This window comes from Falco peregrinus, chromosome 5 (assembly GCF_023634155.1).
Source record: "Falco peregrinus isolate bFalPer1 chromosome 5, bFalPer1.pri, whole genome shotgun sequence".
Taxonomy (NCBI): Eukaryota; Metazoa; Chordata; class Aves; order Falconiformes; family Falconidae; genus Falco; species Falco peregrinus.
In genome coordinates this window covers 31,054,957-31,070,671 of record NC_073725.1, presented here as the reverse complement: position 1 = coordinate 31,070,671, position 15,715 = coordinate 31,054,957, and the positions used below count along the sequence as shown (strand labels likewise).

General features: G+C 39.8%; 1 protein-coding gene across 1 annotated transcript in view; it reads right to left on the bottom strand.

The window, feature by feature from the left end:
• Positions 1 to 15,715, bottom strand: part of MACC1 (MET transcriptional regulator MACC1) — a 32,886-nt gene that overhangs the window by 5,108 nt on the left and 12,063 nt on the right. Inside the window, exons 2-5 of the mRNA XM_055803761.1 lie at positions 11,991 to 12,098; positions 8,908 to 9,022; positions 4,619 to 6,657; positions 2,125 to 2,313 (exon numbers count right to left, since the gene is read on the bottom strand). Of these exons, the coding sequence (XP_055659736.1) occupies positions 2,125 to 2,313; positions 4,619 to 6,657; positions 8,908 to 9,022; positions 11,991 to 12,098 (2,451 nt within the window). The remainder of the gene's footprint in view (positions 1 to 2,124; positions 2,314 to 4,618; positions 6,658 to 8,907; positions 9,023 to 11,990; positions 12,099 to 15,715) is intronic.

The following is a 15,715-nucleotide window of genomic DNA, read 5'->3' as shown; positions in this document are numbered from 1 at the left end:
GAATTTTGTGGGTGGTTTATCATAAAAATAGTGTAAAGAACTCCTGAAAGTAAAAGAATAGGGTGTATGAGGCAGAAGATGGGCTTCATGGAAATAGACATGTAAAATAATATTTTAAACATATTTTATATATTATTTTAATATATAAAAATAAATAGGTATGGTGCTGGAAAAAGAGTTTTCAGACTGTTTTAGTTGTGCTGTCTGTTAGCAAAGGAGAAAGCATTTCCCAATTGGGACCAGTAGAGTCACACATTGTTCAGGTCTGTAATTCCTTCTGTAGAAAGCTGGGGGGGTTTGTCAGAAAAACAGAGAAAGCTTAAATGTCTAGGAAGTTAGACAAGTCACTGCATAACAGTAAAAAAATTAAATAAATAATGGAAATAAACAAGCATCCACACTTTGTTTGACTTTAGCATATTAGAATAAACTAGTGTAAAGCTAGAGAAAATAAGAGGGTGATTTTTTCACTAAAGGAGAGTAGTAGACTAGGAATTAGTAGAACTGACTGGTTTATGAGAAAAAAATTTACAGAGGAAGTTTCATCCCAGTACATGTAATGTACTCAGAAAAACTAAAAAAAAGAAAACCCAAACCAAACCAAACAAATTACAAAAAAACAACCACAAAATAGCTCAAAGAGAAAAGGAAGATCAAAGGAGGAGGCAGTGTTTGCAAACAGCAATGACAGATAATTGTGCAGAACCTTGTAAGTAAATGTGTGGAATTTTGGTCAAATATTGTTTGGGGAAGGAGGACAGAGCATTCAAAGGGAATAAGAGGTGGTGGTTCACAATTAGAGCAGAAATTTCTTGATAGCTATCACCATGCAGATAAAACTGAGGTGAAAAACTCACTGGACTCAGGCTGTGGAAAGGAGGGTATGTTTGGCAGAGAACAGGAAGAGTCAGCTACAGGGAAAGAAAAAGGGAGGGAAAAATTATCTTGAGTGGCTGTGAACCTGTGAATGGGATTTGGTACTGAGAGGTGAGAGGGAAGGAATTCAGGCTGGGTCATGTGCATTACCTGCAATAATCAGGGGGTGATAGTACAGGCAGAGGGACAGTCAAACCTGAATGTGCTTAAGGCGGAAAGGTCAGCTTGAGCATCATTCAGCAGCACTTATAAAAGAGGCTCTTCAGGGTAAACCCCAGTCTGGAACCTAGAAGTCAGCAGCATATAACTCTGTGGGAAATAGTGGATCTACTGCATGCTTCAGTGTTTAAGTAAGAGTAAGAAACCAGAGGAAGCAACTTGGCTGCCCAGGCAAAGGTGTGCCAGGAGCGCAGGCTGGCCCTCGGTTCAGAGGCATGGACGAGGGCCCACCCCAAGTCTTGTGGCACATGTGACATTGCATGGATGCCACGGGTACCTCTGGGCACCTCAAAAGGCACTAGAGAAATAATAAGGCACCTAAATTCCTCCTTAGATGCACATGCACTAAAACACATCTGAGAGGACAGCTTGGCTTTTATTTAGCACTCGTACGTCTGTATAAGCACAGTGCTTTACAAAGGGGAATAAATAGCATAACCTACCTGACAAACTATGAAATTAAAACATGGATTTGCCATGTTCACACAACAGGACAGAAATGGAATTGGTATCAGAGCTTCCAACCTTTCGTCACACTGCTTAAGCTAAATGATGACAAATATTACACAGGCACAGAAAAGCGTTGTTAATGGTGAAGGTAAGCTTCCTTTCAGTGGAAAGGGCAAAAGCTGTACTGAGGGTGATTTGAAGTGGTTCCTGCAAGGACTGGATGGTCTTGCTCACTGTGTCTGAAATGACAGCAGAGGAGTGAATAAGATTAACAAGTTAGACAGGAAATAAGGACTGAAAGTGGCCCCTGGGGTGGGAGTAAAGAGCTGAAGCTCAAGACAGATACCAGGACCTCGACAGCAAATTAATTTGGCACGATAACACTGAACAACCGGCCTTAACGTCTATCTAGATCATTGCAAGCAAAAGTTGGTGAGAATTCCTCTCATTAAAGGGCTTACACATTAAATAAGGAGGCCAAAGTGCAAAAGGAAAGAACCACACGAAGCAAGGAAGAACGGTCCCCAGCTGTGTGTGCTGAGGCGCAAGTGTGCACACACTGTTACACCAGAGCCTTACCTCCAGAGCTACCACTCCATTTTTCCCTCGGTGGGGTACTTCGTAAGCCTCAATTTGCTGCTTTGTGAGTCGGGCTAGCTTCTCTGCAAGCTCCCGCCAGTATTTGCCAAGCTTGACAGCTGAAGTCAAAATGATAGTGTCCTGGGTAAGACGCGCCACTAATCCCTGGCAATCTATTTTCAAAAGTGCCTGCAACAATAATTTTCATTAGCATTCCTTCACCAGTAATTACAAACAGAGCATTATCATTTGTTTTTATAGCACTATTCTGTATTTCAAAGCAGGGAGGAAGGCCTTTTGTCTGCCTTGTGTTCTTACAAATACGTAACTTTTTTTCCTAGGAAAAGATGTTGCCAACAGTTTCATAGGAAAACTGCCCATAAGTTTCAGAAGAAATTAAGCTGGCATTCAGCTGCTTCAGCATTCCAGTGTCAAATGGATCCTGCCAAACTGACAGATCCTGAAGGAAAATATGCTTCTCCAACAAAAATATTTGGGACATCAAATTTAGCATCTTAAATGTACAACATGAAAAAACTGAGAGCAGCATTATACTAAGGTGTGGTCCTTTGCTGCTCTTCTGAAAATTCATTGATTACACTGACCAGCACCTTTTGATTTACTCCTCCCACAGAACTGATAATTTGCTGACCATTAAGCAGAAATGCAAGCATAAAACTCTTTCCTCCCCCACACCAAACGAGCATTTAATAACAAACAAATTAAAATGGTTCCAGGAGTGAAACCCTGAGATGCAGATATGTTGCATTCTCCTTTCTTCATTTGTTTGGATAAGGGCTAATGAGAAAAATAGGTGGATTGTTGTTTTTTTCTTCTCCTTGAATTAACAGCAGAATGTTCCGTTGAAAACATTCACATTTTTAGTGAAAGATCAAGAACAAAATCCAGAAGTTTTCCTTGGGTTTTAGATACCAATTTTCAATAAAGTATCAAGTATTTCTGTAGAAATTGGACATTTGTGTGATTTAATTGTAAAACATTTTTCCATAAAAATCCTCATTGCAAGCAGTAGAACTTTTGGTAAGCACGGTAGTGAGAAGCAGACTACAGCGTGCAGTACAGATCCCTCTATACTCTGGCAAAGTGGAGACTGAGTTGTACAATTTGCCTTGTGGTAATAATTAAGAATGCTATTAACCATAAAAATAGAATATTAAAAGTAATTAAATGCTAAATTTTGCCCAACTGACACAGATGATATCCAGTTTTAAGTCTAGCTTTACAAAGATGGACCTGCATTGGCACTTCATAGCTTAAAATCATACACATCTCAACAAAACAGGACATTTTGTTAATTTAATTATGCCCCACTTTTAGCCTAGTCTGTAACGAACTCTGTTTCACTGTATTCAATTAAAAGTTTGGATCATTTTCACCATTGCCTCCCCTCTTCACTTTTTCTACAGAGACATGGCAGATTAAACTATACTTCATACTTGCTGAGTTTTATTCCATGCAGTTTAATGCAGCCTTAAGAGTTGTAAGTGGCCACTGCTATTGACATTTCCTGAATCCTGCTGAAATTGCTGTCAGCATTTCAAAGAGGGTAGATGAGTTATGAGAAGTAAACCCTGATAAGGTTTACAATCAGGTAGTCAAAAGACTTTAGATGAAAGGCTACAATGTGAACTTTTAAACACCCATTTTTATAGCACTTTATTCTCATATCAAAAATTTGATTTTCTTCTGTCCCTCAACAGGCTGGTAGACTTTTCCATCAGAGCCAAGGAAAGTATTGAGTAATCATTAATTCCAAATCTATTTGTGCGCAGATCCATAAGTAAACTAAGATAGTTAACAATGCAACCTATTACCTGGAAGCATTTAGAATAAAACCACTTTGATTCACATTGAACAGTACTGAATCACATAGAATTGCCCAGTGACTTAAAAGTGTGGCCCAGGAGAATATATACTGAAATGCAATATTGTCCTTAGGCCACTACAACATTGGCTATGAAGTTGTCACATGTGGATAGAAAAATCTTGCCTTCAACATGTGGGTCGGGATTTCCTTGCTTTAAACATATGAAGCTAACTGAGACATGCACCTTAGGGTACACAAATATATATAAATAACCGAGGTTCCACACTATAAGGTTATTAAATACTTGACAATGGGAATGTGAACTGCTCAGAGAAGCAATTTACCACAATGACTTCCATGACAAAAGACAAAACTATTTCAGTCATAGCTGTTTAAAACCAAAAAAGTCAACTCAGTCAACCTACCAAATGAGCAAGGCTCCTGGAACATTTATAGAACACTCACTGTTTATAATTAATTCATCAAAGATTTATTTTTTATGAGAGTCTGGATGTGTCTTCCTCCTATAGGTGCCTACAATGTTTAGTAGTATGTTCAGGTTTGTAAAGATTCCTACAAGGGTGCTGGACCACGTTCACACATTATTATTGAGTAGTTTCTAGGAGGTGCATTCCTAATAACCAAGTTAGTTCATGCAATACTTACAACAATGAGCTCATAAAGAAACAGTCTTTTTTTTTTGTTAGCATGGCAGTCTTCCTTCATTCTCTTCACAACGTGCGCAACTCTCTCTGACTCTTTATCAGCATGTGCCTCATTAAAGTTATCCAAAGACATATGTGAATATCTCAGCACCTCAGCCAAAGCTCTCCAGTCATAAACACTCTCTGATACTGTAGACAGAACTACTGAGTAGATGTAAGTCAGTTTTTTGAATGGCAATGCAATTTGTTCAACAAGATTCCTGGTTGTTAGCTCACTGTCAGTAGTGTCCATAGCTTGTTCTTTGGAAATCACTTTTATGTTTTTGCAATGTACAAGACCAATCTTTCTTCTGAGAACTCCCACGTACCACTCTTTTATTTTAGTTTGTCCAATGGCTTTTACTTTGTCTTCACCAAGAAGTGCTATAGTGTCCCCTTTAAAATATTCTAGCAAATAGTCTATCTTATTTTGACGTAACACAGTTTTCAAAGCCACTCCATAAGTATTGACACTCAAAGTTTTATCTTGAAACTTTGGATATTTAACTGTTGGTATTAAAAGCCAAGGTGCAGACTTGATTTCTTTGCGGTTTTGCAAGTGCTTTGGCCTATTAATAACTCCACTTAATTTTGGAGCTGGATCAGGGGTCGTAACATGGAACTGCGTTACTTGGCTACTTTTTAAGACTTTAATTTGAACAAGAAAAACAAAGAAATGCATCTCCCTACATCCAAGCATGGAAAACAGGAATTGTTGGCGGACCATTTCACCTGTTTTCAGCTCCTCCTCTTTAATATTTTTGCTTTGGTCTTCCATCTTCACTTCAAAATCTGGATCACAGGATACCAAAGAAATGTTTAGATCTTGTGGCTTTTCAAGCAGAAACGTATGTTTTCCCCACAGCTGAAAGACAACAGGAGGCATATTTTTCCCCCCCTTTTTTATATCACAAATTGTGAGTTTTCCTGGAATGTAGTTATGACCAAAGACTGTAAAAACTGCTGTAAAAGATGGATGAATATATTTGGGGCCATAAATTCCAACTGAGACTGTTCTGTGAACATAATCCCAGACATTAGTTGCTGGAGGCTGGATTTTCTTTGCTTGTACAGCAATCACTGCATACATCACATGACTTAGGTCCGTTAACTTCACTTGTATGGTATCTTGATAGGTGTAGCAATTCTCTAGCTTCTTAAAAGGCCCTTCTTTATTGAAACTAAAAAGACACACTATATCACTCATAACTTGGCTGAGTGGATCATTCTTCACTTTAGCTGCAACTTTCACCTCGAGGAAAATGGCTTCCCTTGTGTTGAGGTTGCTCAGTGTAAGTTCTATCAGAGGACTTATGGTGCTAGACAGCTCATTGTTAAACGATGATGGAGGGTTAAGGATAGCCTTTAAACCAACTTCTTGGAATTCCCCAGGTAATACATGACCCACAGGGACATGAATGTTGATGTCCGAGTCAGGTAGCTGTACTGAACCCCCTTCATGATTCATTTTACAAACTACATGAATGTCTGCAGCTTGTGTTTGTGCCCATCCAGGACTATGGCTCATGGCTTCTAAATCTAGACAAGATCGGGTGAGTTGTCGGTGACTCAACCAAGCCACTTTGTAAGCTTCACGGTCACTTTGAAGCCATGTCATGTCTGAAGCTACAGTTTTTTGAGGTATTGTCTTGCGAGGATTAAATCTTTGGTTATCAACAATATCCAGGAAGTCAGAGACACTCTTGGATCGTCCAGATCTTCTTGCTGAAGTCTTTCTTAAAAGACAATCAATATCTAGCTCATCACCCGAGGAAGCCAAAGAATCACTGTTGCTAGAAACTTTAGAGAACAAATAGGGTTTTTCTTTTAAGATCGAAAGGTATTTTTTATTTTCATTTCTATTTGAGGCAGCTATGTCATGTACAAAAGGGTTGGAGGCTGACAGTTCATTCCAGAAAGGATTAGTCTTGGAAACAGCATGGGCGTGTCTGAATACATCAGGCCAGTCAATATCCAAATCCGATTTACTTTCATTGACATCTGTTTAAAAGAAAAAACCAGAAGCATTTCCTAAAGCATGGAGATTTGAGACATTCCATTAATTTCCAACTGATAGTCTGTTAAATTCACAGGTGACTAAATTTATCCTCCTAAAATACATATAGATCATTTATATATTTCTCATTCAGGTTTTTAGAGTGTATCAATATTGATTTCTAAGTGGCTTTAAGAATCTTGTTAATAGAAAGAGTCTAACAAGTCCGTGCTGAAGGATGTAAAGAGTCTTCTTTGAAGCACTGATCATCATCAACTCTTACAACTGTTAATTGGCATGTGCTAAGATCCCACAAGGTTTAAACCCTTACATTCCAGTAATCCTTGGCCTCTTACAAAATGCCATGGATTTCTTTCCTTTGTGTCTAACTCTCCGCAAAAATTAAACAATTACTGTTTCATTTTTCACTGTAGACAGCACAGATAAATGTATTATTCAGGATTCCTTTTCATGCTAGTGCACATGCATTTCATTGATAACAGTACTCTTACAATTTATCTCGGTGTGTGGAATTTGTTATACTAGCTTTCCATTAAAAAAACTGATTGGTATAATTTATGAGGTCTTGTACAATTTGAAATTTGGCAAGAAAAATGCTGATTTTTCTGAGATTGCATTTAAATAGACAAATAGGGTTGTATAAGTGATATTTATATATGATTTCTAATAAAAATTGTCATTATTAACAGTAATGTCTACCTGTTCTGAAGACAAGGTGTCCTTATATTTTATGTTAATAACTGTTCACAGAAACTGGTTTATAGGTTAAGACTCACACTCCTTGCAACAAAGTATCTGCAACTTCTTGTGCCAAGGGTTTCTATTACTCCAGTCTCCCATTATTTTTCTATATGCAGAGGTTATACCATCATTTCTTTGTACATCCTTGTGAAGAATTTTAATGTTAGAGGGAAAATTCAGCATTTCTATTCTTTCAGCATATCTATATCCTTCATTATTACACTTTCCATAGTACCTTCCATTTCCAAGGTTACTAATTATAGCTCAATTGCAAAAATGACAGTGTATTCAGCCACAAAAAGATATATTTTAAAAAAAACAACCAAGATGTTAGTACTTTTTGTTCGTTTCATTTGTCATGAATTGTGACAAAAAGCCAAAACTATGACTTTTTCCACAGTTCCTGAAAATCCCAATTTGGAAGAACCAAAGTGGAATTTACTTGCTTCCCAGCTGCCCCTCTGCAAGGCTCTAGCACTGTCTTGACAAGAGCCTTCCAGGTGAGGTGCTGGGGTGGGGGGGGGAGTGAGCCCAAAGGCAGCGAGCCCAGGGACAGCCTCCTCCCCCTTGGGCACCCAGCCTTGGTCAGAGCCACTAGATGGGGATGGGCTGCATAGCACCAGCTGCAAAGTCCTTTTGCTCCTGCCTGCAGGCCAAAAGTTTTCCTTGCCCTTTGATGCTATTACAGTCAGATCATTATTATCTGTTAAAAAATAAATTCTTTAATCCCAAAAGAAATGTTAGGGGTTTGGGGTTTTTTCCCCATCCTAAAGGGCATGTTTCTACAGGAAAAGTCTGAGCAGAAAACTCTGGCAGAGCCTGAGTCATTAGGCTGGATGCTTTCTCATGCCAAGGTAACAGCACAGATTACTGGGGTGCAGGAAGTTAGTGAGGAAATAATTCCTGCTTCCCAACTCATACAGCAAGTGCCAGACTTTACGTCACTCACATCTGCTACTGGACAAAGGCTAAGAGAAGGCCTACCTTGTGGAGGGGAATGTTTTCTTAACTTCTGGGTTAAACTAGCAATGAGATTAAATAAACTTTGCAGAGCCTCCCAACTTTTAACCGGGCTAACTCCAAACTTAGCTGGCCTTCCTGGTTCTTAAAACCCTCAATTAATGTAGTTGGGCTGAGAATTTCTACTTCTCTTCCCCATCTTGACCCCCAGTAAGCATACCCTAAATAGCATTTATTCATGTAATGATTCCAGCCCTTCCTCCCAACCTGCCTGACCCATGTTTGCTATGGCAGGGGACAGAGGAACTTCTTTCATACGGTAGTAAGTTTCTCCTAGGGGACCTTGTGACAATACCTTGTGTTCTGAGTCCAGGGACACCTTACAGTGACCCGAGTAGTGCAAAACACAAGCAATTAAAAAAAAAAGTGTACAGGGGTGTACATATGAGTTATCACTCCTGACACTACTGTTTTGCAGAAATAAAGACTTGAGGTGGACAGCCTTAGTACAGAAAATAGTCAAACAGACATACTGTAGCTGGCTGCAGGGGTCCGGTCATCCACATCAATCAAAGTTCCCTCTGACCTGCTCCGTGGAATCTCTCTGCTGGTTAGGGAATCTGTTCCACTACTGGAAGTGTTTTCCTCCTAGGAAACAGTTAAACATATAGAGCATCAGCAAGTATGCAGTCTGAAAAAGGGAAACTGTTGAAAAATAACTGAGCTTTGCTCTTGTGATGTGACACAAATAAATAAAAAAAAAAAGTGTGTTATGGTTTATGAGTAAATTTATGGACTCTGCCTGAGAGCATCACAATCCTGAGTGAGTCTTACTATCTAATTTTCAGCAAAAACAGCAGATGCTACAGCTGCAATACAATATGGTACCCGTCCATAGTGAAGTCCAATGCATAATTAAACATCTTGCAGTTGGAACTAAGCCATTTGTACAATAACCTCTGTACAGAAGTTCTTGAATAAAAACTTCTTTTTAAAAAAGTAAACATCCTCACTCCTGTTTTCTGCTAAGTGTTACTAGAATCCTTAAACTGGAAGAGCTAGATCTGTTCCTTCCTTTGCCAATTAATATTAAGTATTTCCAACCCTTTCAGCTTTATTATTCTTCCTATGTTCTTCCCTGAGACAACATCAGGTCAGAATTTCCTTTTATTCCGTACAAGAATGACTTAAAGTACCCTTCCTTAGGGTCCATGCCAGCACAGCAACAGCCCAAGAGAGGACATTCAAGTCTCTCCTCTTCCTTGTTCGGTCTACAAGTGCTGGTTGGTTTTGACACAGTTTGCACATGGACTGGGCCACACGAGAGCTGTAAACCAGATGCTGTGGTTGAAAGAGAGAGTCCACAGCAAACCTATTGCAAAGGCAGGGCAGGAGGGGCATCCCTCTGAGGCAGGCAACAGGAGGATGAACTGCTCAAGGCACCAGTGCCTAATGCTGTGTTCAGCTGCACAGAGAGAGGAGTTGCAAGTCTTCAACGGAGTGTTGGGTATCCTACATGCTGAAGTTACCGTGTCCCAGAAACAGAAGCTGGAGGAAGTAAAATATTCGAGTCTTTTTGTGTACTCATTAAATTGGTGCTATAAACCAAGCAATCATTTAGTGACTTTCCCAGAATCTTCTCACTGATCCTATACATAATGGGGTATAAATGCTTATGGGAACAGATACATTAAGACATATGGTTAAAAAGAAAAGAAAACAAACAAGCAAACAAAAAAGACCACCAAAAAACGGGGGAGGCAGGGGGAGAGAAAGGGTTAAAATAAACCAGAAGTTTTTCTGACTCCATCCACAGGATACAATAGTCAGCTTTGTTCAAGAGTCTGAAACATTGCAGCCTGTTACCTCTGCAGCAGTAGCTGCAGCCTAAGTAGATCTCATTTTATCATGTTTAAAATGAGGGGGGTGGGGGGCAATGGGATATGCATTGGTCCTGCTTTTACTGTGGCTGTAAGAAAAAGAATTTCCAGTTACAGTTCTAGTAGGTGAGTTATGGGAAAAAGGAAGCATATCTTACATCAAAACATTACTGCATAGAAAGCCTGCTGTCTGTTTCCATTGCCATGGTTTAAGACTTTCTTTTTTCCACTGCAAATGTAAATTGGTACTTTTTGTTCTTCCCACAAGAGCTGCCTTCAGCTAATGGCAATCTGTTCAGGTGCTGATTTGCACTCAGGCAGGATGCAAGGCTGAGGTCAGACTAAACTCAACTGTCACCCAGCCACTCCGCTATCACAGGGCTGTACGGACTTTCAGGTTCCTCTGTTACCAGAAGTCTCAGATGTAGGCCTTAGAAGTCCTGATTTCAGATAGCAGTGAAAGCTAGCCTCCAAGACTAATACTTTGCAGCTTTTGCTATTAATACCCCACCAGAACCAAACTGGGAACTAGAATACCTCCTTAATCCCAACATCATAATTCCAAGATCTGACATCCCACACCTGTATAAAAATATCACTATTCCCTCTGTTTCTGATAAAAGACAGTATCTTTGATAACATGTACCGATTCCTTCAAAGGAAATAAATTCTGCTTTGCTGCTGCATCTCAAAATGCCGAAAAAATGAACAAATTGTATGAACACGGAAGATTTTTATCCCAGCCTTCTACTTCAGGGATTGGGGAGGTTTAATCACACCAGCGTAGGGCATCCATAGTCTAAAATCCCAATAAATGTACAAAACCAAAGTCTACTTTTTACAATACCAGTGTATTTGTTACCAGCACTAATGTCTAACTGATGACTTATCAATCAATTGAAATATGAATCTAAGAATAGTTCTTTAAATAGTTAAACCACCCACAATTATTTCAGTAGCTGTTTGAAGTGGGAGGCAGTAATGATGCAGAAAGAGCACAAGAGTGCAAGTAGATGCACAGGGGCTAAAATAGGAAACCCATGGGGAAGGGGGAGGGAGAGAGAAAGAGAAAGAAAAACAATCTCTTTACACAGTGGGAGTATATTGACAGGGGCATGACAACAAGTTTGCATATGCAAGTTTTATAAACGCTAAGAATTTCTGCAAATAGAACAAGCCATTTCCTAAAAGTTCCCTCTGGGAACTCCTTAAAACATTCACCACTAGCCTGGCACAAAGACAGAAATGGTGGATGCTGAAAAGGAAAACCACTTTCAAAAATAAGCTCCCCCCTGCCTTGAAAGCATTCCTTGGTATGAGAGCATGATGAGGGAGCCCTTGTGACTGAGGCATATCTTCAGGCCAGCCAAGAAGAGGACGAGAGAAGGGGGGAGATTTAAACATTCCTGGGCAAAAGATGACCACATTTGGTCAGCATGTCAAGGGATGTGGGAAATTCTGGGGACAAACTGTACACATGCCATCGGGTACCGGGCAATGTGCCTCCTGAACAGTTACATGATCTGACACCAGAGCTGGGTCCCGTCTCTCCTGCGTCCCAGCCTTAGTGATCAGAATGCATAAATCCCTAGCACCTTCACAGACACTAGGAAAATAAGAAGATCCGATGCTCCCCCTTTTCCATGGGTACATTCTGTGATAAAATAGCATCCCAAATGAAACTTTTGATAGGACAACCCTATTAATTAAGAACCCATCAAATCTAAAACACTTACCTGGACAAATCCAGACAAATGATCATTCACAAGAGAAGAGAGATGAATGCATGTGGGATATAAAGCTATGCTGATCTGTGGCAAAAGGAAAGGTATGAAACCTTTTTGCTGCAAAAAGAGGAAATTATGTATAGGAAGAATGAGAAGCTAAGCTTTTAATTTGCTGTAGTTACTGAGTAAGAAATATGTAAACTGACAAGTGCTTAATGGCACAAAGAATTATTTGACTGACGGCATGTCGGCTCACAGTGTGAACTGAGCAGAGAATGAAGTGAAGAGGTTGGAAAGAGACCAGCTATGGCGATGACCAGTGACTGCTGAGGGATGTGGCATTTTTCTATATGAGGGCAAAGAAACAGTTTGCCAGGTGCACTCTGTGTTCAAGCCCAGAGTGTGCTGCTCAGCCCTTAAGAGCAGGGGACTCAGGACCCAGAGTGCTGCTGGCAGGCACATTCAGCACTGTAACAGGGGAAGCAAAATGCATTAGAGGAAGAAGAAAGTCTCAGGAAGAAAGTTCAGCTTCGCAGAAGTCAAGAGACAGATTTGCTGCAAATGGCATTTCTGCATGTGATGCCTCCAGAAATCTCTTCCAGGTCTTTCAAAATTCAAGACTCCCCCCACCCCCCCCACCCCACCCCTCTACTGGAGAAAACATATCCTGATGTGCTTAAAATAGTGGCAAGGAAGAAAATTTAAAAAAAAGCTCTGCCCTCAAAAATGAGAGGGAACACATTCCTTTGTGTTTTTAAGGTATCAACATCTCAGAGCAAAACACTACCAATTTGTCTTTCATTCAACATTAACCCTGTTCAGCTGTCTTCAAGAGCAGGTTGTATTAACAGCAGAGGTCCCCTGTGGCAGTGTCTCCCCATGGACTCCTACTTGCCCCTTACACAAATAATGCTATTCAGCCATACCGCTATTCATAGTGATTTGCGGACTTTTTATCTAAAGGATGAAACTTATGCATTTGCAAAGACAAGACAAGCAACACAAGCAGGTGATGGAGATATGCCTTATTCCTCAGGCTCACTTTCAGCTGTCATGGGGAAAAATAACTTGCTAGTTATATAGCTTGGGTCGTTAGACTTACTTTACAAGTTTATTTCTGAAAAAGGAACAAGGTATATTCACCAGAATCTTAAATACATTGTTCCTGGTCTGAACAAATACTAAGTATACTGAACTATTTAAATTCTGTTAAATAGAAAAGGAATTCTAAACAGAAAACCATACACTGAAGAGATGGTTTCAGAGGGCACTACACAGCAGCATCAAATCAAAACCACTGCCCGTTCTCAGCTTTTAACATGTTTCTACATAAGCATTAGTTAGAGTAATAGGTCATTTTTTAGCAGACCCTCTGTACTTGTGGCCTGGAACTGCTTTACACAGCTCAGAGTTTGGCGAGAGGCAGTTAGGCACAAGTTTACCAATCTTTGATTACAGGGCTGAACTGTGGTACTGTAGTTAGTGATTGTAAAGGAGAGCAAATGAAACCTTCAGTTGAACTGATAAAGTCTTTGACTTACTCCCTTAGCCTGGTGCATGTGAGGCAGTCAAGGAAATGCAACTGTATCTCATTCTGAACAGAGACAGAAATGGCTTTTAATGTTCAGCCGTGAGAGATCTCAACCCTATATTACCTATTTTACTAATACTCGGCAGTAAGAATATACTAAAGGTAATACTTTAGTATAACCCTGTTACTCGTCACTTTACCTATATGATAGAAGAGCATTTTCAATTGAAATATGTACTAGTTTATTCTGTTGTTAAGTAGTTGCCAAGTTTGATACTTACTTTTTCAAAGTTCTGAAGATTTATCACCCCATGGGAACTGGGAAGCCATTCACACTCCTTCCTGAAGGGTTTAAGCTTACTGCAGACCCAGCGTATGTCTACACTGCTGCTTGTAACTGATGTAATCGCTGCTCCTAATACTTCATTTAAGCTACTGTTAAAGGGTAGAGCTAGTAGTCTCAGCACAACAAAAATGGGATCTGAAGTGGGTCACCCTCTCAGTAGATTTCCACAAGTTCGCAAGTGGGTTTTTACAGTCTCTGCTCAGTTCTGCACAACCCAGAACTGACTGCTTTACAGCCCCGCTTGGGGAACACTCTGCAAGCAAAAATGACTATACTATAGGCACTCCCTTTACAAGGCAAGTCTCCTTCCTTCCAATCCACACAACTACGCTTCTAAAATTGCTTGTTGTAAGCGTGAGAGCTAGAGCATTTCTTCTCAATTATAAACTTTACATCTGGGTATATCGCTTTTCAGAAGACTCAAGAATATGTAGTGAAGTTTTGATGTTGTCTTTGGGGTTTCAGCTACCACTCTGAAATACTCCGTTGCTTCTCTTTGGCCTCAGGAAGAAAGAAATATGTTGCCTTCTACTTACATTGCTAAGTATCATTTTAAAGAACAGGAAATGGAGAGTAAAGATGTCACTAAAAAATGAATGAAAGGAGCCAACTTTGTACAACTGAATTGTAGTATTTCTTCTTTTTGCTGAACAGAGAAAGCTTTGCAAGTTTATTAGCTTAATTCTTCTATGAATTCATTTCCTTACCACCTCTCAAAAACCTCTAAAAACAATAACAGTTAAAAATCACACTGGATTCTCACTTATTGTATGTAACCCTACCTACTTTGGAAGCACAGTTGGTTTCTTGGCTTTTGGAGGTCCTACGAAACCACTTCTGGATCCTTCACAGAGATTGTAATACTACAAGTTATCACTGGCTGTGATACCAACAGTTATTCCTTCAAAATGGGTATTGAAAGCACTCTGTAAAGAACACCTTTTATTTAGCAGTTTTGTTAAGCAGTAATTTTCCATTTCTAGGTGCTGCAGGTGCTTCAATGCCACCATAATACACGCAACACTGAAGAGCAAAGGCAAAGCCTCTATGTACCATGCTCTGCATGCAAACTACAGCCCTGCTGCCCATCCTTGGTTATTTTTAATGTTTGTTAGGATGAAACAAAAAACTCAACTGTCAACGTTTTTGAACAACCTAAAGGAGTGGGAGCAACTGGGAATCTCAAAATCTCTGCTATTTATACCCTTGTGAACTATAGCTGTGATCACAGGTTTGTAAGTACAGCATGGCTCCAAAGTACTCAACATATGATTTTGTTACCCTGATTTCTTCTTCTTTTTCTATCAAATTAGACTTTTACTCCCATCCAAGTTTCATGCAGAAGTTACACAGGGTCTTGAACTGAGCAGCTTGCCTGTTAGTGGCGAGTAGAGACAAAGCTTTAGACACCTGCACACTAGCTAGATTTAGAGAGCACTCCCAGCTCTGCTTAGTATTTATTATGCTTGTCCCTGGGAAAGGCTCATGTCTCTGCCTGTTAATGCCAAAAGTCAGCTTTGCAGAGGGACAGATGTGAGCTGTGGTCTTTGAGGGCAGGAAGCTGTGGTGGGAGACAGAAGTAGCAGTAGCATTAACAGTGGTGAGTGATTTACAGCCTCAGAGCTAACATCAAGGATAATTAAGGAAATTAAAAAAAAAAAAAAACAACAACAAACAGAAAGCCTTTTTTGTATGACTCAGAGTCACAGGGGCATGACCAGAAAAAAAAAAAAAAAAGAAAAAAAGGAAAAAAAAAAGTCTTCCTCCATCCCAAAGACTTGATTTTGGCCACATCTTACTGTTTAACAGTCTTCCAGTTATATATAGAAAATACCACTATCCATCCAGAAAACACAA